The sequence below is a fragment of the Phasianus colchicus genome, chromosome 27 (assembly GCF_987193195.1).
Source record: "Phasianus colchicus chromosome 27, bPhaCol1.hap1.1, whole genome shotgun sequence".
Lineage (NCBI taxonomy): Eukaryota > Metazoa > Chordata > Aves > Galliformes > Phasianidae > Phasianus > Phasianus colchicus.
Window position 1 is genome coordinate 745,884 of NC_143462.1, and position 21,250 is coordinate 767,133.

The window sequence follows — 21,250 nt, forward strand, 5'->3', positions numbered from 1 at the left end:
GGGAATGCGTGGGTCAGGGGTACTGTGCAGCACCGTGAGGGGCCCCATAGACCGGGGGTGGTGTGGGGAACAGGCCCCACATAGGGCCCACAGAGCCCATAGGGACTTGGGGAGATCCCACCCCCTCAGGCCCACAGAGCGCTGGGGGTTTGGGATCCCACTGATGTGGGGCACAATGTGCCATCGTGAGTCCCAATACATCAGCACAGGCTGTGATGTGGGGCTGCAATGCCCCGCTGTGTGTCATGCTGCACCACTGCCGTTCAGCACGTGCTGGTGTGGGGCACCATACACCACCACGAGTCACCACACGCTGCCATCATTCACCACACACTGCCACAATTCACCACACACCACCATAAGTCAATCACGATCCACCAGCGTGGGTCGTGGTGCTCTGTCAGGCGATGGTGTGGGTCACAGCACGCTGCTATGGGGTATCATACACCATTCTGAGCCGCAACAGCCCGGTGTGGGTCACAGCACACCAACAGAACCCGGCACCCACAGGCACAGATCACAAACACCCCCTGACCAGCCTATATCAAGCCTGTATCAGACACCCAAGAATCCCCTCCCTATCAGTACACTCAGCACAGGGCTTTGTCCCCATCGCGGTTCGGTGACCTCAGGGCTGTGCCCCACGGGAGGGAATTATTCTCTGGGGGGGGGGGGCGGGGAGGTTCTGGGGGGGGTGATGTTTTTCTAATCATTTTCCTGCCATAAATACCCGACCCTGTGCAAACATTCTGTTCCCACTCGTGCTGCACGCATTCCTCCATTCGCTGCCTGTGACCCACAGCTGCGGAAATGGCTCAGCCCCACAGCTGCCCCCGGCCCCATGGATCCCCTGCAGTGGGGAGAAGACAGTGAGATGGCTCCTCCGACTACAAAATACCTTTTATTGTTAAAAGGCGGCAGCCGCCGGGATGTGGGGAAGATGGGGAGAAGGGGAAAATTGCCCCTGATTTCTTGGGGGGCACAGCGCGTGAGGTGGGGAGAAACGCAGCCCCTGCGCATCACTGTTGGTGGGATGGGAACACATGGGGCTGCGTGCCCCAAACCTGCAGGGCGGTGGACAAGGGAAGGAGAAATGGGGGGGGAGTGGGAAGGGAGAAAGGGATGGAAAAGGGGAAAAGGAGCAGCGGGCAGCAGGAGGGGCTGAGCCCCTCACCACGCCGTGTGGGCGCTGCGGCGGCACAGGATGCGGCGGAAGGCCCTGCGGAAGTCGCGGTTGAAGGCGGTGTAGATGACGGGGTTGAGCGAGCTGTTGCAGTACCCGATCCAGAAGAAGAACTGGAAGACGCCGTCGGGCACTTTGCAGCGCCGCGGGCAGACGGCGCCCAGGCTGTAGAGGAAGAAGAAGGGGAACCAGCAGAGAACGAAGACTCCGATGACCACGGCCAACACGAAGGTGAAGCGCTTCTCCCGGCTCGCCTGCGCCTTCCTCCGCCACGGAGCTGGGCTCAGCGCCGGCGCCAGCACCACACGCCCCGTCCCCGTGGCCACGGTGTCCCTGGGCCGCCCCGATGGCTGCGGGGACCCTCCGGGCACTGCCACCGGCTCACCGGAGCCCAGCAGCGACGTCCTGTCTGCGGGCAGGGAATGGGGGCCCGGGGCGTCCCCGTGGGCGGCGGGTGCGGTTCTGGGGGGGCCGGGGGCGGCGTGGGGCTGGCGGCGGTGCCGGCGCCGGGCGATCAGGTAGATGCGCAGGTAGACGAGGATCATGATGAGGCACGGCGCGAAGAAGGAGCCGATGCTGGAGGAGAGGATGTACCAGGCCTCCTCGTTCAGCTTGCACTGCGGCCGCCCGCCCGGAGCCGCCTTCTTCTCGCCCTTGTAGACCAGCGGCGGCAGCGAGATGGCGGCGGCAATGCTCCAGACGATGCCGATGCCGCACTTGACGCGGCGCGGCGTGCGCTTGGCATTGTACTCCACGGCACGGCTGACGGACCAGTAGCGGTCCAGGCTGATGGCGCAGAGGTGGACGATGGAGGAGGTGCAGAAGAGCACGTCCAGCGCCAGGTAGATCTCGCACCACGCCTTCTGGAAGTACCAGTAGCCCAGCAGCTCGTTGGCCAACGAGAAGGGGATGATGAGGACGGCCACCAGGATGTCGGCGGCCGCCAGAGACACCAGGAAGAGGTTCTGGGGCGCCCGCAGCGAGCGGCTGGTCAGCACGGCCAGGATCACCAGAGTGTTGCCCGCGATGGTGAACAGCACCAGGAAGGTGATGGCAGCGGCGATGGCGGCGGCAGCCTGCACCGAGTAGCCGCCCGCGGGGCTCTGCATGGCGAAGGATGGTGGCCCAGCCACAGGGACCGGCTGGTGGCACTCAGCATCCCCCGGAGGGACAGGTGGGGCGGGAGGATGGGGCAGAGGAGATCTGGGGGACGGGGGTCCCGATGGGCATGGTGCTGCCGGGCTACCTGTGCCCTAACCTAACCCTAATCCTAACCCTGAACCCTAACCTTAACCCTAACCCTGCACCCCAACCCAAACCCTGCACCCCAGCCCCACACCTTGCCCGCGGGTCTCTGGATGTTTCCCCGTCCCCGCCCGCCGCTGCCGTTACCGGTGCCGGTGCCGCCGGGCTCTGCTCCTCCCGGCGCCGCCTCCCCGGCTTTTATTGGGGACGGGAGGGCTTTGAGCTGCCCCCGCCCCCGGGGCGGACCCGGGGACCGGGAGCTGCGGACGGCCCGGCGGCGCTTTGGCACCGGCTGCGTCCCCTGTCCCCTTCTCACCGCCCCCAGCGCTGCCATCCTCACCCCATGACCTCCATGATGCACCGGTACCTCCATCCCTTTGCAGCACGTGTCCCCTTGACCTCCCCCCGGCACCCACATCTCTTTGGAGGACCCCAGAGCCGCTGTCCCCCGCTGCCCTAAGCCCCCTGACCCGAGCGACTACCAGGGATGCTGACCCCAAACCTGCGCTCACTCGTTTCCATGCCAGCCCCGGGGATGCTGCAGGGGTTGCCTCCAGCATAGCCCTGTGCTGAAATGTGGGGTGAGAAAGGGAGAAACACAGCGAGGAACGAGCCCCCTGCCCTGCTCCCCTTCCCCCACCCAGCCCAGCCAGGGAAACCACCAGCCAGCCCACACCAAGAAGTCTCTAAACGCCACGGAGTGTGTTGTTTTTTTTTTTCCTTTTAACAGCTTATTTTGGTACATCCATACACAGCCACTCCCTGGAGGTGCTGAGGAGGGCTCCCGAAACGAGGGGCTGCTGCCCACCCCAACCTCAGCCATGGGGCTGTGCTGGTGCCGTCAGCACCACAGATGGGCAATAAGGAGCTCTAACGCAAAGCTCCGAGTTTCACACCCCTCCACGTGCTCCGGAGCAGTGAGCCCTGCAGCAGGGAGAGCTCCCACCTGAAGTTTCCCACCTGCACTTCCAGCCTCTGCCGGGGTAAGGATGGGCAACGCCACACATCTGAGCCGGCAAGGCAGACGTGGAGTCCAGCACAAGGCTGGTGGCTAACAAAACCCAGCTGTTTTTTTTCTCCTACCTTGATTTCAAATCACTGACCCATTTAGGCTGGAAAACCCTACCTTGAACACCGTGTGACCCACCAGCCTGACTATCTCTACTTGGAAAGGGTCAAAGGCTGCGGTTTGCACCCATAGCTCCGAGCGACACCAACAAACTGCAGCCAGGATGCTGGGGCAGGCAGGGATGGACACAGCCACCCTGCTACAAAATGCACGCTCTGCAGCACTCTGCTGACTGCCCAGGCCCCCAGCTCCCCTCCCAGTGCCCATGCTGCAAACCCACACAGCACTGAGCCCCTCATTTCAGATCAGCCGTGCCTCTCCCTCCAGCTCAACCTGTAGGTCACAAATGCCTGTGAAGTTTATCTCTTCACCAGCCCGGCTGCTGCTGATGGACAGAGGGGATGGTTGCTGGATGCCATCGGCTGTGGACACTGGGCTTCTGCTCACATAGGTCTCCAAGGATTTCAGGAGCTGCTTCGGTTTCTTTTTGGTGGAGAACTCCAGTTCTGGAAAGGTCAAAGAGAAGCATCAAAACAGCAAGGCTGGGATGATGCTGGGGATACACGCTCCTATGTAAGGCACTACCCAAATATCAATAAGCTTTATTTCTTGAGTCCCAGTGTATCACCATATCCCCTCCTGGAAAGCTCACAATTATGTTTGCTCACAAAGCACAAAAGGCTGCTTGTCACCCCCCAGCGGAGCTCAGCAACATAGCCCTGAAACATCCCTGCTGTTTAATGTAGTGCATACCGCTCCACTTATGTAGTGTGCTGCAAACAGAGATTAAACAACTATGTGCCACACTACATCAGTGAGCTGTGAGAACCAGAGCACAACTTGGCACCCAAAGGCAGCAACATGGCACCCTCTGAATGCAGCGGGGCTGTTCTGTAATATTAGAGATGTCAAAAGGGGAAAAAAAAAGACAACACAGGGCACTAAGGTCATCATCACAGCTATAGGAAACCTCCACGTGCAGATGAAGTGGCTGAGGCTGTGCATGCAGCCCCTCATCTCTACAGGACCCCCCACAGCATGTACCAGACGCACCGGGCTCCTTCCCTAAGCCTCAGGCTGCTTTCGCAGCCAGGAACAGGGGGCAAAGCACGGGGCAACGCACCCTTCAGGAGGAAGCCAGAGTCAGCGATGGTCTTGTGCTGTGACTTCCAGACTCGGTAGAGCTGCAGGAACGCCGCCGCATACAGGTCGTTCAGCACGGCGATGACTTGCCGCCTGCGGTTGCACTCCCTGGCCGGGGGCAGGGGGCTCAGCCAGCACTGCCCACCAGCCCAGCACGCCCAGGGGAAGCGCTTTGCTCCGTAGGACTGAGCAGGGCTGCTCCTCCTGCCCAGCAGCCCCACTGCACAGCTCACGGCTGCTCACACCTCACCTGGAGAGACACTCCTCCCTCAGGGCCTGCAGCACGAGGCGAGTGATGTTCACAGACATGATGCAGAAGGGGAAATTCTGCAAGAGAACAAGACTTGCGTCAGCTCTGCTGGAAGGGAGCTCCTCTCTTCCAACACTCCTCTCTTCCAGCACTCAGAGGTGCCCAAGGACCCCTGGCTTCGTTACGCTGCATCTGCATGGCTCCAAACCCATGCTGTAGGTGCAGGTAAGAGATTCAGGGATGGGGGCAGTAATACAATGGGTACGGGCTCAGATGGACGTTGTGCCTCCAGCCAAGCTCCCATCCAGGCTCAAGAAGTAAGCTGAACATGCAAACTTAGGATGCAAAGCTTAATATTGGCATCTCACATTAAAAACATCTTTGATCCAGGGAAGCTCTGTTCATCAAAATCTTTTTTCCAGCAGAAAGCCAACCCAAGAAGTTTGGCTTCAGCCCTTATCAGCACTCCTCAGCACTTCAGGGCCCACCTTCCTCACCTGACCAATGGGAGGAGGACCACACAACCATCCAAGCTGCTCAGGCTGATGGAGATATCACTGACAAACTGCCACCAAGCAAAGAGCAAAATGCCAAGCCCTAACTCTGAAGAGCAGCAGGTTTTCATTGCTTACCTTTCCCCAAACTTCAGAAAGAAATAGGTAAATACCACAGCAGAGGGCGAGCAAAGAAGGAGGAAGGACGTGCCTGTGTCTCGTGCCGGGAGAGCCTGAAAATCTCTAGAGCTAGAGGCAGTGTCTGAGAGTCCATCACAAAGTACAGCATTTGCATCAAGCCCAGCATCCCTGTCCCTCGCAGGTCGGTCCCTGGATCTGCACCTGGAAAGCAATGTCACTCTGGTGAGCCTGACACCTCCCCTCCTTCTTGGGCCACCTGCACACAGCCCTGGCATTTCATGAGCAGTGGAACCACATTTGTTATCTTTGGCAGTGGCATCCTGGGGGAAAGCTTTTTGGGAATTTGCCTACCAGGATTCTTTCATGCAGGCACCAACAGGCACCTGCTCTCCCACTCACATGCTTATTTCCATAACATCTCTAAGAATTAGAGTCCCAAGGCTGAAGCCCAAAAGCAGTTGTTTACTTGATGCTATAGAGGAGAGGGAGTCGTTCACCTTCTGCTGAGGGTTTCATTAAGAACTGGCCTATTAACTCCAGTCAGGCAGACTGAAAACTCGGGTGAAGCTGCATCCAACAAGGCAGAGACAGCTTTAATCACACTGTTTTCATTACCCAGCAGAAGCTGAAAGCAACCTGTGACACAACCCCAGTGCCAGAGCCCTGACTAGAGCTTCACTAATAAACCAGCCTTCCAGAGACACCTCATTAGCCACAGCAATCACCTGCTAATGAAGAACATTAACGGCCCCAGAAAAGCAGCTACAGCAGCTACTTCTGTAGCACTGGTTGGATACAGGTAACTGTGCCAGGGGCAGCAGCTGGCACTGGGCAAACTAGGCCAGATGTTATCCCACCTGTGACAGCCGTCTGGAGCAGCAGCAGCCACATACCTGCTCCAAAACAACAGCATGAACAGCAGCTGCACGACGGGAAAGGGAAGGAGCACGGCTCCAGATCCCACCTCTGGAGGAGGGAATGGGAACAGCAAGAGCTCTCTGGGCAGAGGTTTGTTCTTGAGGTCTCTCCGTGTTGTACCTTGAAAGCCAAGCTCCTCCCAGTGCGTGCCGTAGCGTGGGCATCCCAGCCGGGAGCAGGTCAGCTTCTTGTAGATGGTCTGCAGGATTCTCATGTGCACTGCTTGGTTATCATCCAAGCCACCTGGCAGAGGAAAGACACCGAGCAGCCTGCTGCCCTCAGCTGCCACCAGGGGGACGTGGTGGGACAGCAACCACCACCTGCTGCAGGGTGTAGGCCAGCTGGGAACAAAACCCCACAGAAAACTGCTTAGGGCAACAGGGAGAATGTCCTCCCCTCACTTACCCTGCTGGAGAGGTGAACAGAGGGAGAAAACAATGCACGAGAGACACAGAAACACAATACAGTGCATTGTATAAGTGCTGGGGTGCTGCAGAACTCCAACATTGTGAAATTTTGCTGGCTGAGGCAGCACTGACAGGGGAACCTTGACAAACTACGAATCTCAGGCACAGGTGAGGATTCTCCTTGTACAAACGTGCTCAGCACGAGCAACCCACCATGGAGCAGCCAGACCCAAAGGCTGTGCTGGATGCAGAGCAAGGACAGGAGCAATGGCAGGATGAATGCTGCCCCAAGGAACCTGCTTTAGCAGCGGGGTTGGGCTGGATGATCTCCAGAAGTCCCTTCCAACCCCTATGATTCTGTGATTCACATCTCGTTTGCTTTGGTCAAGGAAGGGCTGTGCAGCCCCAGCCTGGCACCATGCAGCCTTCTCACTGGAAGTAGACACATGGAAGAGCTTCTGTGGCAGAAGGAGTCAGGAGATCTGTCCTCCTCCACCAGCAAACATCAGTGTGTTAGTAAAGGAAACAGGATCACATCCTTTGGGACAAGCACGCTGCCACAGGTAAAGAACAGACTGTGCTGTGCCCAAGACCCACTGAGCTGCTCCACACGAATCTCATGCAGGAGTAGCAGTGCTCAGCGTGACACTGGTGGGGACAACAGCACAAGTGTGGCAGTTTGGGGGATGTGAGGGAACACTCACAATGAGCAATGGCAAGAGCCAGGTCCCGCTCGCCCTGCAGTTGCTGCTGGAGCCGGGGGGGCCCAAAGAGGAAGTGAAGCAGAGCAGCCAGGCCCTGCCTGTGCACTGTCGCTTGGATCTTCTTCTGCGAAGAGGAGAACAGGCAAAGAAATGAGGGCACATTCATCCCCTGAGAGAAAAGCCAGCAGGTGAGCTGGGAGGAAAAGGGATCGCACAGAGCTCGGCTGAGGGAGGGCAGAAGCAATGGGAAAGAGGAGCACAAGAGAGAGCTGCCCAACCAGAGAGCACAAGGCAGGGAACAACTCTGGAGTGAAGGTTGGAGCCGCTGGTCCTGCACATACCCTGCACTCGGACAGGTCTGTGGTCTGGAAGAACTGCAGTGCTTCGTTGAAGGATATGAGGGGCACAGGACCAGCTGATCTCCCCAGCAGCACTGCAGAACAGCATGGGACAGCATCAGCCCTGCATCCATGCCAGGGCAATGAGTGCCAGAACCTGTTCTGCGTGACCCCAGAGCAGCAGCTGCATCCTGGGGAGCTGCTCTACACACCTTGCTGCTGCAGTAACACCAAGGCTTGGGATAGTGGGGAATGAAGGGAGCCTGCAGCCAACTCCTCCTCCCAGCCCTTCTGCCCTTTCCCCAGCTCTCCTCCACCACCCTAACCATGCCCCTCTCCAGCCCCTCTGTGAGCTGTGGCCCCATCCCACACACTTCTGGGACCTGTACCTGACTGGATATCCTCTACCGCCTCCCACTCCTCCTGGGCGCTCTGCTGCTCCACACCGATCCCTGCCAAGGGAAGCACACACTAGAGGCAAAAGCTGAGGAAGACCCCGAGGGGGTCACATGCCCACTGTAGCCTTTATCAGGACACTTTCATAGAGCATCCCCTGCCCCGCGTGCCATGATGAAACCCAACAATCCCTACCCCAATGCCTACAGGAGGCTGGGAAGCCTCAGGGCTGGGATCTCAGCCTAGAGCCCTTGTCCCCAGCTGCTCCCAGGCCCAGTGCTGCTCACCCCTGACATGTGTGGGAAGGGGCTCAGGGGGCAGCGGGAGCTCCTCGGGCTGCGTGGTGTCCACCGGGTGGGCGTTCATGGCCTGTGGGGGGAAGGTGGTGCTGGTCAGTGGAAGGCCCTGGGCTTCTCAAGGGTCCCCAAAGCTCCCTAAGCTGTCCGCAGTGGTCCCTATGTGGTCCCCATTGGTTTCCAAGGTGGCCTATGGGGGCCCGAACGTACCCAAGGGTCCCCAGGGTTGTGTGAGTTACCCAAAGGGGTTCCAAATCGGCCTAAGAGGTCCTCAAGGGGTTGCACAGAGTCCTCAATGCGGCCTGCGGGATCCCAGACACCGCCAGGAGGCCTCAAAGGCGCCCACAGAGTCCCCAGCGCGGCGCACGAGGTCTCCAGGTGCTAAAGGGGTCCCCAGGGCCCTGCCCACCCCCGTTGGCCTCCACCCCATAACCCCGCCCCCGATCCTCGCCACGGGTACCCTAGCCCCCCGCTGGCCCCGCACCCCGCTCCCCCCGCCGCTGCCCCCGGCTCTGCCCTCTGACCCCGCGCCCACCGGAAGCGCCGGCGGGACCTCCCGGCCGCGACCCTCCCGGCCGCCCCGCAGTGCGCAGGCGCCGCCGCGCTGCCTGCCGGGAGCTGTAGTCCTGAGAGCCAGCGGGGAGCGCTCAGGACTGCAACACCCGGCATGCACCGCGCGGGCGGGGCACGGAGGGGGCAGGGCTTGTCGGATGGAAGCGTGGCTTAGTGTAGGGGGCGGGGTTTGTCGAGGGGGCGGGGCCGGGAGCGGGGCCAAACGGCGGGCAGCGGCCCCGGGCAGCTCAGAGCTGCCGGCAGCGCTATGGGGCCGTACGCGGTGCTCGCCTTCCTCCTCCTCCTCCTCCCCGTCGTTCTCGCCTTGTATCGCTGGATCGGGTCCCGCGGCCCCAACCCCTTCGCCGTCGATACCCGGCGCCCGCCGGCTCCGCTTATCACCGATAAGGCGGTTCGTCGGACAGTGCTGAAAGCAGGTATCCCGTCCCCGTGCCGCCCCTGGGACCTCATCCTCGAGATGCCACAGATAACACGGGACCCCCGTGCTTCCCCGGCGTTCTCCGGGTGCCCCGTCCCTATTCTTCCCCGGGATGCCCCGGGACTGCCATCCCCGTATCCCCCCGAAGTGCCCCCCGTGCTTCCCGGGGTGCCCCATCCCTACGCTCCCCCAGCAAACCCCGAGACCCCCACTCCCGGTGCTCCCGACCCCGTGCCATCCCAGCACCGATGACGTTTTGGGTGCCACCCCCCACTGAGGACCCCCCATCCCGCAGTTTTCTCTCCAGAAAAAGTCCCGGAGAAGCTCGATGCCATCGTCATCGGCAGCGGCATCGGAGGGCTGGCGGCGGCTGTGCTGCTGGCCAAGGTGGGCCGGCGGGTGCTGGTGCTGGAGCAGCACGGCAGGCTGGGGGGCTGCTGCCATGCGTTCAGCGAGAAGGGCTTCGAGTTCGACACCGGTACATGTGGGCACGGGGAGGGCAGGGGGCTGCGACCCAAACCTTTTTGGAGGGGATCTGGCCGGTTGGCTTGCACTGTGGTCCCAGTGGGATGAGGGGAGGTGGATGGCAGAGCTGCCTTTGCCCCAAATCCTCCTTCTTTTGAAGGACGTGGCGGTGGTGCTGCCCATAGCAGTGCTGGCACTGAGGCATGCCCTGCTGGCGTGCTGCAGGAATGGGCCCAGAGCCTGCAGCATCCCCTGCACAGGCAGAGCCCCCAGTGAGCCCTGCGTGCCCCTCAGCCCATACACAATTATTTTCAGCAGCGCAGCACAGGGCTCTATTAATGAGTACCCGCATTCCTAATATGCAGTGTTGAGCAGCTGGGTTTCCCTCGGAGCGCAGACTCTGCACCCCAAGTGGGGCAGTGGGGGCCGCAGTGTAGGAAGAAGAAGCACCCCTAATCTCACACACACAACTTAACACAGCGTTACTCCACAGGGATCCACTACGTGGGGCAGCTGCACGACGGCTCGCTGTGGCGCTTCCTGGTGGACCAGCTGACGGACGGGCAGCTGGAATGGGCCCCCATGCCTCCCACCTTTGACGCTGTGGTGCTGGGAGAGCCTGGCCGTGACAAAGCCATCCAGCTCTGCACCGGGACCAGGACTTACTTCAACAGGCTGAAGGAGCAGTTCCCCGGTGAGGAAGCTGCCATCGATGAGTTCAAGCGGCTGGTGAAGGTAACGGGGCCGTGGGGCTGCGCTCACTGTGTTTGGCTCCACTCGTGGCTCACGTGCTCCTTTCTTGGGGGGGGGGGAAATTCCTGCCCTGTGGCAGCCCGGGCGCAGCTGTTTGGCAGTGGCACAGCGCAGCCACGTTGCACAACTGCACCAACGTGTTGCACCCGGAGCTCCTAACCCTGCTCAGAGGATGCCCATAAGGCACTCAGCTGTGCTCTGAGTGGGGCACAGGGACACAGAGCCCTGCAGCCTCCACATTTGCGGGACGATGCTCCAGGACCTCCTGGGTTATCACGATTAACATCACGTGGGGTTAAAGTGGGATTTGTGCTCTGCCACCCCTGGGAAGTGGGGCTATGCTTTGGGGGTGTTCTGTGGGGTCGGGTGCTCCCCTCCCCACAATGCTGCAGATTCACATCCCTGCCATTTCCTAAGCAGCAAATAAAGGGAGAAATCTCATTTTACAACCATCCCCTGGCTGCTTGCAGCCTTCCCCAGAGCAGGGGGATACCTAAAGGTCCTCAAAGGGGTCCTAAGGTGGCTTAGGGGACCCCGAAATGGCTCAAGGATTCCTCAGAAGTTCCCAAGGATTCTCAAGATGATCTCAGGAATCCCTAAAGGTCCCCCCAGTGAGCTCTGTACATTGCTCTCCTCTCTTGCAGAGTGTCACCACAGGGTTCTGGGTTCTGGGTGTGCTGAAATTGCTGCCGCTGCCACTGGTACGGCTGCTGAGCCGCTCGGGGCTGCTGTCCTTGCTCAGCCCCTCCTGCCGGATGACCTCACGCAGCGTTAAGGACGTGGTCGATGGCCTCACCACCAACGCCAAGCTCAGGGCCGTGTTCAGCTACATCTTCCCCACCTACGGTAAAGTGCCAGGGTGCTCGGGCACACCTAGCAAAGTTGGACCCTTTAAGAGCGAAAACGAAAGGCTTCTTTCCCCTCTCCCTTCCTTTCTCCCCTCTCCCTTCCTTTCTCCCCTCTCCCTTCCTTTCTCCCCTCTCCCTTCCTTTCTCCCCTCTCCCTTCCTTTCTCCCCTCTCCCTTCCTTTCTCCCCTCTCCCTTCCTTTCTCCCCTCTCCCTTCCTTTCTCCCCTCTCCCTTCCTTTCTCCCCTCTCCCTTCCTTTCTCCCCTCTCCCTTCCTTTCTCCCCTCTCCCTTCCTTTCTCCCCTCTCCCTTCCTTTCTCCCCTCTCCCTTCCTTTCTCCCCTCTCCCTTCCTTTCTCCCCTCTCCCTTCCTTTCTCCCCTCTCCCTTCCTTTCTCCCCTCTCCCTTCCTTTCTCCCCTCTCCCTTCCTTTCTCCCCTCTCCCTTCCTTTCTCCCCTCTCCCTTCCTTTCTCCCCTCTCCCTTCCTTTCTCCCCTCTCCCTTCCTTTCTCCCCTCTCCCTTCCTTTCTCCCCTCTCCCTTCCTTTCTCCCCTCTCCCTTCCTTTCTCCCCTCTCCCTTCCTTTCTCCCCTCTCCCTTCCTTTCTCCCCTCTCCCTTCCTTTCTCCCCTCTCCCTTCCTTTCTCCCCTCTCCCTTCCTTTCTCCCCTCTCCCTTCCTTTCTCCCCTCTCCCTTCCTTTCTCCCCTCTCCCTTCCTTTCTCCCCTCTCCCTTCCTTTCTCCCCTCTCCCTTCCTTTCTCCCCTCTCCCTTCCTTTCTCCCCTCTCCCTTCCTTTCTCCCCTCTCCCTTCCTTTCTCCCCTCTCCCTTCCTTTCTCCCCTCTCCCTTCCTTTCTCCCCTCTCCCTTCCTTTCTCCCCTCTCCCTTCCTTTCTCCCCTCTCCCTTCCTTTCTCCCCTCTCCCTTCCTTTCTCCCCTCTCCCTTCCTTTCTCCCCTCTCCCTTCCTTTCTCCCCTCTCCCTTCCTTTCTCCCCTCTCCCTTCCTTTCTCCCCTCTCCCTTCCTTTCTCCCCTCTCCCTTCCTTTCTCCCCTCTCCCTTCCTTTCTCCCCTCTCCCTTCCTTTCTCCCCTCTCCCTTCCTTTCTCCCCTCTCCCTTCCTTTCTCCCCTCTCCCTTCCTTTCTCCCCTCTCCCTTCCTTTCTCCCCTCTCCCTTCCTTTCTCCCCTCTCCCTTCCTTTCTCCCCTCTCCCTTCCTTTCTCCCCTCTCCCTTCCTTTCTCCCCTCTCCCTTCCTTTCTCCCCTCTCCCTTCCTTTCTCCCCTCTCCCTTCCTTTCTCCCCTCTCCCTTTAGAGGCCCTCACGTTGCACACCAGACCCATCCTGCTTCCCACCCCCACTCCCACTTCACACCCCTGCTTTGCCTTTGCATTGCACCACCTTGATGGAACCCCCGAGGGCAGGACGCCTCGTGCATCCTCTGCACCCACCCCATCCCGGGGCCTTTCCCATATCCTTCAGCTTCCCTGCAGACTGCAGTTCTCCCGCAGGTGGAGGAGTGGCTGTCCTGCCCTGACCCGGTGCCTGCAGCCCTTTGGCCCCGACTTTCCTCCCTTGTGTCCCAGTTCTGACTGACTCAGGATGCTGGAGTGCAGCCAAGGGTTGTGAAACCCAGATCTGCGGGGTGATGCCCTGGGCACATCAGTGCCAGCTCCTTGCAGGGACCTCTGCTCCTCGTTTCCTGCATGCTTCCCTCCAGCCAAACCTTCCCTCATCCTAACCCCTTTGGGTTACTCTGTAAACCCGGTAAGACTGTGCTGTGCTCCCCTTCCAGGTGTGCTGCCCTCCAAGGCCAGCTTCTCCCTGCACAGCATCCTGGTGCAGCACTACCTACGGGGCGCATGGTACCCCAAGGGCGGTTCGGGGGAGATTGTCTTCCACACCATCCCCATCATCCAGAAGGCTGGTGGCAACGTGCTGGGCCGGGCGCCGGTGCAGAGCATCCTGCTGGACTCCCAGGGCAAAGCCTGCGGTGAGCGACACAGCCAGGACACGGCTCCCCCCATTCCCTCTGTGCTGCCGTTACACTCAGCCCTCCTCCCTCCCAGGTGTGAGCGTCAAGAAGGGCCAGGATGTGGTGAACATCTTCGCCCCCATCATCATCTCGGATGCAGGGATATTCAACACCTATGAGCGGCTGCTGCCGCCCGAGGCGCGCGCTTTGCCTGGTAAAACTCCTCGGTGCAGTGCTGGGTTTAATTGGGATTAGGGCACTAATCCCGTCTCAACCCCAACGCCCCATCAGTGAGTGCCATGGTAATTCCTTCCCAGACAGCAGCAAAGCCCGGTGCAACCTGCTGGGGGCTACAAGCATTCAGAACAGGAGCACAGGAATCACAGAAAGTAGTTAAATACACCCCAGCCCCACACTGGGCTTGCCCTAAAACTCCCCAAATGGGAGCAGATCAATCAGCAAAACCTCCCCAGACAGGGAGGCACAGCACCACCACTTTATGGCTCCCAATGGTCCTCCCGCCCCATGGGTGCACATGGGATGCTCTCAGCTAGATTCTCACCGATGGGAGAGACGTGGGGCTGAGCACAGCTTCCCCTCCACCCTCACTTTCCACTCCTGCCCTCCGTTCCACAGAGATTCAGTCCCGGCTGCGCATGGCGACTCACGGCGAAGGCGGCTTCTCCGTATTCGTGGGGCTCAGAGGCTCCAGCCAGGAGCTGGGGCTCGAAGCCACCAACTACTACATCTACTCAGATAACAATCTGGACCAAATGTACGTTCTGCTTCACTAAGCATTGAGGAGAGACAGTTTCTGGGCGGTGACTCAGAGCCCCAACCCCACCCCAAACCTCTGCATCTCTCTACAGAATGTGGCGCTACTACAACAGCTCCCGTGATGAGGCGGCCGCCAACATCCCCCTGCTGTTTGTCACCAGCCCGTCTGCCAAAGACCCCACGTGGGAGATGCGGTACCCAGGTGATGCAGCGCTGCGGAACCTCACTGGGCATGCGTTCCTTGGCCAACCCCCAGTGCTGCCACATCGCAGCATGGGTCTTTGCAAATGGGGGCCGTGAGCTGGCTTCATTCGGAGAGTGGGCCGAGGGCCTCCAAGCTGCTGAGTTTGCGGGAGGTTCACTGCAGCTACAAGGAAGGGAGGAGAGGCCCCACTGGATGCCTGCACCAAAGGCTTGGGACCAAAGCTACCCCAGTGTTGGCATGAGAATGGGGATTTGGGGTTTGTGGCACCGAGTGAGTGGAGGGATGGATGCCCCAACCTTGTCTCCCTGCAGGTAAAAGCACATTGTCCATCATCACCATGGCCAAGTATGAGTGGTTTGAGGAGTGGAAGGACAAGCCGGTCCATAAGCGGGGAGATGCTTATGAGGACGTGAAGAAGACCTTTGTGGACGCCATCATGCAGACCGTCTTCAAACTGTACCCCCACATCGAGGACAAGGTGAGGGGATACGGGGTTTGTGGCTGTTGGGGTCAGATCCTGGCTCCTGTCTGCCCTGCACACACTGGGGCTGCAGGGGTGAAGTTTGGCTGGGCAGAGGGGCACAAACGCGTCAGACCAAACGTGGCCTCAACCACCACCCAAAAGTCTGCAGGGAGGTTTGTCCCATACCACGCCCCATAAAAACAGCATTCCTGAGCACTATGCCTGCTCCATTGGGACCACCGCATCCTTCTGTCCCCCACAGGTTGAGTACGTCTCGGGGGGGACACCGCTGACCAACCAGCACTACATCGCCAGCCCCCGCGGGGAGTTCTACGGCATGGACCACGACATGGCGCGCACGCAGATCGAAGCCGTCGCCACTGCGCGGCCGCAGACCGCTGTCCCCAACCTCTACCTGACAGGTACCCTCCTCATTCCGTGGGGAGGCTCTGGGGAAGCAGAGCGGGAGGGCAGAGCCTTCGATTCTGCAATGACACACGGGGATGAGCTGCTGCCACGCTGCGGGGTGATGCTCGAACCGCATCAAAGCTCCTCCCTGCCACTCAGCCCCAGTGGGAGGCATCGCGTGTCCCCCAGCCCCGGGGTGCAGCCTCCCTGCCTGGCACTGTTGTGCTGAGCTGGGCAGGACAAAGCCCTCTCTGTGCTGGGGATGAAGAAGGGTCGGGATGCAGAGCTGGGGGTGGCACTGTCCCCTCTGTCTCGCAGGGCAGGACGTGGCTGTGTGTGGCTTCGCTGGAGCACTGCAGGGAGCTTTCCTCTGCACCAGTGCCATCCTCAAGCGCAACATCTACCTGGACGCCATGCAGCTGCGGAAGCGCGTGCAGGGCTCCAATGGCAAGAAGAAGATCTGAGGCCGGGTCCCACCGCCAGGACCCCCTCCCCTCCCTGGTGGCTTGCTTGCATAGCTTGCTCTGCTCTTCCCTAATGGCTCTGCGGGATCAATGCCAGTCCCGCTCCCAGCTTGGTCCCATCCCACTGCAGCTCATCTCACCGCGCCACCACCCACACTGCTGCCTCCTCCCCACTGCCCGTTTGAAGGGAAAAGCCCTTTTCCCAGCACAAGGAAGAGAAGATCCTGATCCTGTACAATCACAGCACCACCCAGCACTGCTGGATGCCCTCCACTGTCAGAGCCACTTGGGCCCTGGAGGAGCATCCAACACTTGCCTGGCTGAGGGCAGCGAGTCCCACACCGCTGCTTTTCCCCTTGCAGACACCAGCTTTGGACTGAATGAAGCTGGGAAAGCTTTTCATGGTGCCTGCATCCCCAGGGCAGTATAGGTTGAGGAATGAACCCCTCCCTCTGCACACAGAGCCGCCCAGGCGGCATGGGTCCGGTTTTCCATCAGACCCATTTACCGTCAGCCCTGCACTATGCTGGATGCACATCTGCTCCCACGCTCCGCACCCAGTGCTGTGTGAGGAAGGAGAGGCTCCAGCCTGCATGTCCGTGCCAAGGAGCCCTGCTCCAGGCTGAGCTCAGTGGGGCAGTAGAGGAAGCGCTGTTGTGTGCCAGCATGGATTGCACTCAGGGTGGATTGACTTAAGGCGATGTAAAGCTGTTCAGGAGCAACAGCAGCGCTTCCAGATGGGATCTCGCTGTGAATGTGGCCCTACCATGCTGTGGAACTGTCGGTTCTGCCCTCAGCTGATGTCATGTCTGTCTGTCTGCTGGGAAACGTTTGGGAGTACAACCAAAGCCTTCACCACTGCCCTGGTGCTGGGAAGGGTGAGAAGGCGAGAAATAAAACAGCCTTGTGATGGGAACAGTGTGCCTTGTGCTGGGGGAGCAGCGGGGTGCTGCCGGGCTGAGCCTGGGTCCTGTGGTTGGGGGACGGCAGCGTGGGGGAAGGCAGAGCTTGGGAAGGAGAGGAGAGAGGAGATGCAGTTTGGAGCCATCTGTGTGACCATCCTGCAGCGGCACAGGTCGCTCTGCGGCTGGCAGTGCTGTGCATGTGCCATCAGTGGGTGTCCCAGCACCAGGCAATGAGCGCTGCAGCGCTGGCTTTGTTCTGTGGACTTCAGTCTGTGTTAAAGTCCTGCTGGGAGCCCACGAAGGAGTGGTTTTCCCACTGCCAGCAATAGGAGCAGGAACAGCCGGGATGTGGGGGAAGCGGAGCGCTGCAGCCCTTGGAGAGGCGGGGAGGGCTTTTCCAGCTGCTCCCGCACTGTGCACCTTGCAGGCATCTCCCTGCAACCTTCTGCCCCCATCCCACACAGCAAGGTGCAGGCTCTGCCCTCCCCAGCCGTCCTTTTCCCCAAGCTGAGTGCCCAGGGGTGAGCCCGGATCTCCTGCCCCTGTGACTCACGCCCAGGTGAAATCTGGCTCCACAGCAGCTGACAGGCACTGCCCTGCAGGCACTGCATCAGCAGCAGACGTGTCCCGAAGGAGCACCTGGGGCTCGCTGCCCCTGCCCCAGGATTTAAAGGCCACTGAGCCCTCCAAGGGACCATCGGACATGTCCCGGCCACGGCAAAGCCGGGCTCTCATCATCGTCAACACCGATTTCTGCAGCAGTGATGGCGATGTGGGGCTCAGGCCCCGCAGAGGAGCCAGGAGAGAAGCTGAGAAGCTCTCTTGTGTGCTGGCGCAGCTCAGCTACAGGGTGAAGCTGTTGCACAACAGGACAGCCAAGGAGATGGAGGATCTCTACCAGCAAGGTGAGCCCCCAAACCACCTTCCTGCTCCCAGCTCCCACCTCCACAGTGCCCTACATCACCGCCCAGAGGCAGATGGGACCAACCCCCACCCACACCCAGGTCCTTGTGGTCCTTTCATCACACAGTGGGGCTCCGAGCCGGAGGTGGGCCTCCCAGCACCCTCACAGAGCACTCAGCTGAAGGCTGGTAGCTGAGGGTGGCTGTGCCCCACAGAGTGCGGCCGTGAGCACGGGGATTACTTCGTGAGCATCATCTCCAGCCATGGGGAGGAGGGGGCTGTGTTGGGCTGTGACTGCAGACCGCTCCGGCTCACCCGCATCTTCCACATCTTGTCGGCACAGAACTGCCCAGTGCTCGCGGAGAGACCCAAAGTCTTCTTCATCCAGGTAACACCACTGCTGGGCCATAACTGCACCCCACCTCGTTGACTCCGCAGGCAGAGACAGGGACAGGAGCTGCTGTAATTGCAGACTTTGCTACCCAGGTGCCATTCACCGCTATGCTCTATCTTTGATGCTTTTCCTGACTCTGAGGTCACCTCTGCCCCTGCCCGTGAGCACCCTGCATCTGCCTCAACTTTCACCGAGTTTCTCCCTTCCAGGAAAGGTGACCTTGCTGGGCTCGGCCTCCCTCCCAGATGCCACCGGAGTGTTGATGAGTTGCTAAAAGTTGCCCTCAGATTCCATGACGTTGATATTTGGGCAAGGAGCAGCGCGGGGGGGCTGGTTAGAAACACCCTGGCAGGAAGTGAGCCCCGGAGTGCACTGTGGATTAGGGAGGATTAGATGAGAGCAAATAGACAGTGCAGCAACCTGCAGCCTGGACACATCCCAGCAGTGTCAGCTCTGCAAACATGCAAATACATGGAAATCCTCGCCCGAGAGCAAGCACAAATCACTCATTTCCTGCTGGAAAGAGGGCTTAGCCAGCATGCCTGGCAACAGTATGGGCCACCTCCAGCAGCCAGAACTAGAGACCAGGATAGGTGGCTAGTGCCTTCAGGGCTGATCCCTTAGGGCATGCTGAGTGCCAGTGTGCTGCCGTTCCTTCCAGGCACCCCACGGGCCACGTGAGGATCCCTGCAGGCAGTGATGCAGAGCAGAAGTGGCTCTTGGAGGGCTGTGTGTGTGTCCTCGGGGTGGACCCAACCATGCTGGTCCTTCTCATCATTTCCTAAATTCCCATCCCTGGAAGAAAGCTCCAACAATTGCATAGGATCGGTGACTGCTGTGCTCCAAGGGGAATCTTCCCAAGTGGGCTCTGGTGTCACCTGGTGTAATCCTGGAGCTTGGAGGAACATGAGGGGAAGAGAGGCTGCCTCTCTCCTGGGGGGAGGGAGAATCACAGGACCATTAGGGCTGGGAAAGACCTCTAACATCCCCAAGTTCATCCCCAGCACAGCCCTCCATGCCCACTGTCCCTCAGTGCCCCACGGTTCTTCAGAGGATGGGGTGCCCAGAAGCCCCAAAGCCCCCTGGGTCTCCCTTGTTCAGGAGCAAAGCGCAGGGAAGCCAACGGCTGTGTTCTGCCTGCAGGCATGTCGGGGGGCTGCGCTGGACCAGGGGGTGTTTGTGGAGACTGACAGCGGGCAGCCAGAGCCGGGCAGCTTCTCTGAGTATCTGCACATCCCCCCTAACACCGCTGTGATGTTTGCCTGCAGCCCTGGTGAGGAAACCCCCAGAGAGAATCAGCAGGGAGAAGGGTCAGCACCTGCACTTCCATGCTCCTGGAGGCGGGGGAAGGGGCTGTAGGGGCATTTGTGGCTGTAGGGTCATGAAAGAGCTGTAGGGTCATGTGGCCCTGCAGGACTATGAGGGGCTGTAGGGCCACATGGGGCTGTGGGGCCATGGGGGGCTGTCGGATCACAATGAGCTGTAGGGCCATGAGTTCTCCCCTCAGCCCCCTCTCTGTGCCAAGCAGGCCTCCCACTTTGCCCCATCCCCATCCCACCTCACTGCCCTCCTCTGGACGCTCTCAGCTTCTGTCCCTCTACACCGAGGCACCCAAACGTTCCATTTCCAGCACTTCTTTTTCCCAATGAGGGGCAGCGTGAGGCCCTCCCTCCCACCAGCCACACACCACTCCTCCCTCTGCACCCCACAGGCTACGGGGCCTTCCTGAACCCTGCGGGATCCATGTTCCTGCAGGCCCTGCTGGCAGCGCTGGCCGGGGAGGAGCGCAGCCTGGCCCTGAGCCGCATGGCCACCCGCCTCAACGCGGCCGTAGCCCTGGGCTGCCAGGCCCGGGGTGCCTACGAGGGCTGCAAGCAGATGCCCTGCTTCGTCACCAACCTGCCGCGGGACGTCTTCCCCTTCGCGGCGGCAGGTGAAGCCCTTCCCAGCACAGACACACAGGGAGGGATGGAGGAGGAGGAGGAGGAGCGGCAGAAGCCTGCAGCCTCTTAGGGGGAAATGGAGAAACACAACAGAAACCACGGCAGAAAGGTGCCCTGGGGCTGCCCAGGGTACGAGGAAATTCTAGGGTGCGTCGTTTCCCCATCACGACGTACTGGGATGGATGTCGCCCTGCGGCCCCATGGCAGCCCAAGCGGTGGCTATGCGGTGCTCCAGCCCACACACTCACTTATCCCCTCCATCTCCTCCATGAAAGAGCCCCAGTGCTGTGAACTCCACTTTATCGATTCTGTTACCCAAGTGACCCTGCACAGGGCTTTTTTTCTGAGGGAGGAAAGGCTGATGTTTGCCCTGCCCGCAAGGAAAACACTGTGCTGGTGTAAAGATGGCAGCAGGCCCAAGCTGTTTGTCTTTACATTTCTTTGTTCAAAACTTAAAAAATAAACAGAGACCAATGGTCAAACCCGGCGGGTTGACTCAGACCAGGAGTCAGGGCATGGCTTTGGGAACGTTCACCAAGGCAGACCTCAGCTCGTGACCAAAAGCTGCATCTTTGTGAACCTCCTCCTGTTGTGGGGAAGGGGAGGGTGACGCTCCCATTGGGATGGATGGGCTGGGACACCCAGTGGGCCCCATGCTTTTGCTGAAGGCTGGGTCTTCCCCTTTTCTCTGGCACCACAAACGAGCAGAACGAAGCCTCCCTGCAGCGCCTGCACGGCTCACCCTGTGTGCTCAGCCATTAAATTTGCATCGCCTCCACCCCGAGAGCCTCTCAGGCAAACTGTGCTCGTGTTGGTATTTCTCAACCCTGAGCAATACAGCTCCGATAGGCAGAGCCCTACCCTGTCCTGGAGATAGCTTTGGACTCAATTAGCAGGACTTTGGACTCTCAGCAGACAGGTGGTACCACTGCCCTGACTGCCCCACGCTCTGGGGTGCTCACATCACTGCCTCTTGTTGGGGGACCTCCTGAGCTGCTCCCTCCCTATGCACTTGCTCTGTCCATAGGAAGAAAACAGTTTGGAGACTCCTACAGGACTCCTATAGCATTCCCAGGTCAGGGTGAAGCTGGGCATAGGGCTTAGAGCTGTTGGAGGAGTCCAATTCTTGCTTCTCTGAGAAATGACACTGAAGATGCACACAGGAATGCCCCTTGTAGGAAGGCTC

General features: G+C 59.8%; 4 protein-coding genes across 7 annotated transcripts; 2 read left to right on the top strand and 2 right to left on the bottom strand.

Annotated features, from left to right (window-relative positions):
• Positions 1-882: 882 nt before the first annotated feature.
• ADRA2B (adrenoceptor alpha 2B) lies at positions 883-3,025 on the bottom strand. The gene has a single exon (XM_031597045.2). The coding sequence runs from the start codon at positions 2,290-2,292 to the stop codon at positions 1,171-1,173; it is 1,122 nt and encodes a 373-aa protein (XP_031452905.2). The 5' UTR covers positions 2,293-3,025; the 3' UTR covers positions 883-1,170.
• Positions 3,026-3,129: 104 nt separating this feature from the next.
• ELMOD3 (ELMO domain containing 3) lies at positions 3,130-9,229 on the bottom strand. 4 transcript variants are annotated; one of them, XM_031597046.2, is made up of 10 exons: positions 9,120-9,229; positions 8,576-8,657; positions 8,282-8,344; positions 7,896-7,987; positions 7,555-7,678; positions 6,564-6,686; positions 5,596-5,726; positions 4,891-4,967; positions 4,621-4,748; positions 3,130-4,003 (listed from the first exon to the last, which is right to left on the bottom strand). In XM_031597046.2, the coding sequence occupies exons 2-10, from the start codon at positions 8,652-8,654 to the stop codon at positions 3,798-3,800; spliced, it is 1,023 nt and encodes a 340-aa protein (XP_031452906.2). In that variant the 5' UTR covers positions 8,655-8,657; positions 9,120-9,229; the 3' UTR covers positions 3,130-3,797. The 4 variants fall into 4 exon arrangements, with proteins under 4 accessions (XP_031452906.2, XP_089981564.1, XP_089981566.1 ...); XM_090125438.1 differs by lacking the exon at positions 9,120-9,229 and adding an exon at positions 9,069-9,108; XM_090125440.1 differs by lacking the exon at positions 9,120-9,229 and adding an exon at positions 8,824-9,018.
• Positions 9,230-9,333: 104 nt separating this feature from the next.
• On the top strand, positions 9,334-16,835 carry RETSAT (retinol saturase). The gene is made up of 11 exons (XM_031597044.2): positions 9,334-9,573; positions 9,871-10,053; positions 10,534-10,775; positions 11,438-11,639; positions 13,423-13,620; positions 13,697-13,816; positions 14,239-14,377; positions 14,472-14,581; positions 14,896-15,062; positions 15,310-15,469; positions 15,774-16,835. The coding sequence occupies exons 1-11, from the start codon at positions 9,405-9,407 to the stop codon at positions 15,917-15,919; spliced, it is 1,836 nt and encodes a 611-aa protein (XP_031452904.2). The 5' UTR covers positions 9,334-9,404; the 3' UTR covers positions 15,920-16,835.
• Positions 16,836-17,527: 692 nt separating this feature from the next.
• Positions 17,528-20,328, top strand: LOC116231297 (caspase-7-like). The gene is made up of 4 exons (XM_031596975.2): positions 17,528-17,729; positions 17,943-18,115; positions 19,265-19,394; positions 19,833-20,328. Exons 1-4 carry the CDS (start codon positions 17,528-17,530, stop codon positions 20,132-20,134), a joined length of 807 nt encoding a protein of 268 aa, XP_031452835.1. The 3' UTR covers positions 20,135-20,328.
• Positions 20,329-21,250: the final 922 nt, after the last annotated feature.

Coding starts and splice junctions, on each gene's coding strand:
- ADRA2B (XM_031597045.2), bottom strand. CDS start 2,292: ATGCAGAGCCCCGCGGGCGGCTACTCGGTGCAGGCTGCCGCCGCCATC.
- ELMOD3 (XM_031597046.2), bottom strand. CDS start 8,654: ATGAACGCCCACCCGGTGGACACCACGCAGCCCGAGGAGCTCCCGCTG. Junction 8,345..8,575: donor CCTTCCCACACATGTCAGGG/GTGAGCAGCACT, acceptor TTCCCTTGGCAG/GGATCGGTGTGGAGCAGCAG. Junction 7,679..7,895: donor CAGACCTGTCCGAGTGCAGG/GTATGTGCAGGA, acceptor TCCTCTTCGCAG/AAGAAGATCCAAGCGACAGT.
- RETSAT (XM_031597044.2), top strand. CDS start 9,405: ATGGGGCCGTACGCGGTGCTCGCCTTCCTCCTCCTCCTCCTCCCCGTC. Junction 10,054..10,533: donor GGGCTTCGAGTTCGACACCG/GTACATGTGGGC, acceptor GTTACTCCACAG/GGATCCACTACGTGGGGCAG. Junction 13,817..14,238: donor CGAGGCGCGCGCTTTGCCTG/GTAAAACTCCTC, acceptor TCCGTTCCACAG/AGATTCAGTCCCGGCTGCGC.
- LOC116231297 (XM_031596975.2), top strand. CDS start 17,528: ATGTCCCGGCCACGGCAAAGCCGGGCTCTCATCATCGTCAACACCGAT. Junction 17,730..17,942: donor GGAGGATCTCTACCAGCAAG/GTGAGCCCCCAA, acceptor TGTGCCCCACAG/AGTGCGGCCGTGAGCACGGG. Junction 18,116..19,264: donor CCAAAGTCTTCTTCATCCAG/GTAACACCACTG, acceptor TTCTGCCTGCAG/GCATGTCGGGGGGCTGCGCT.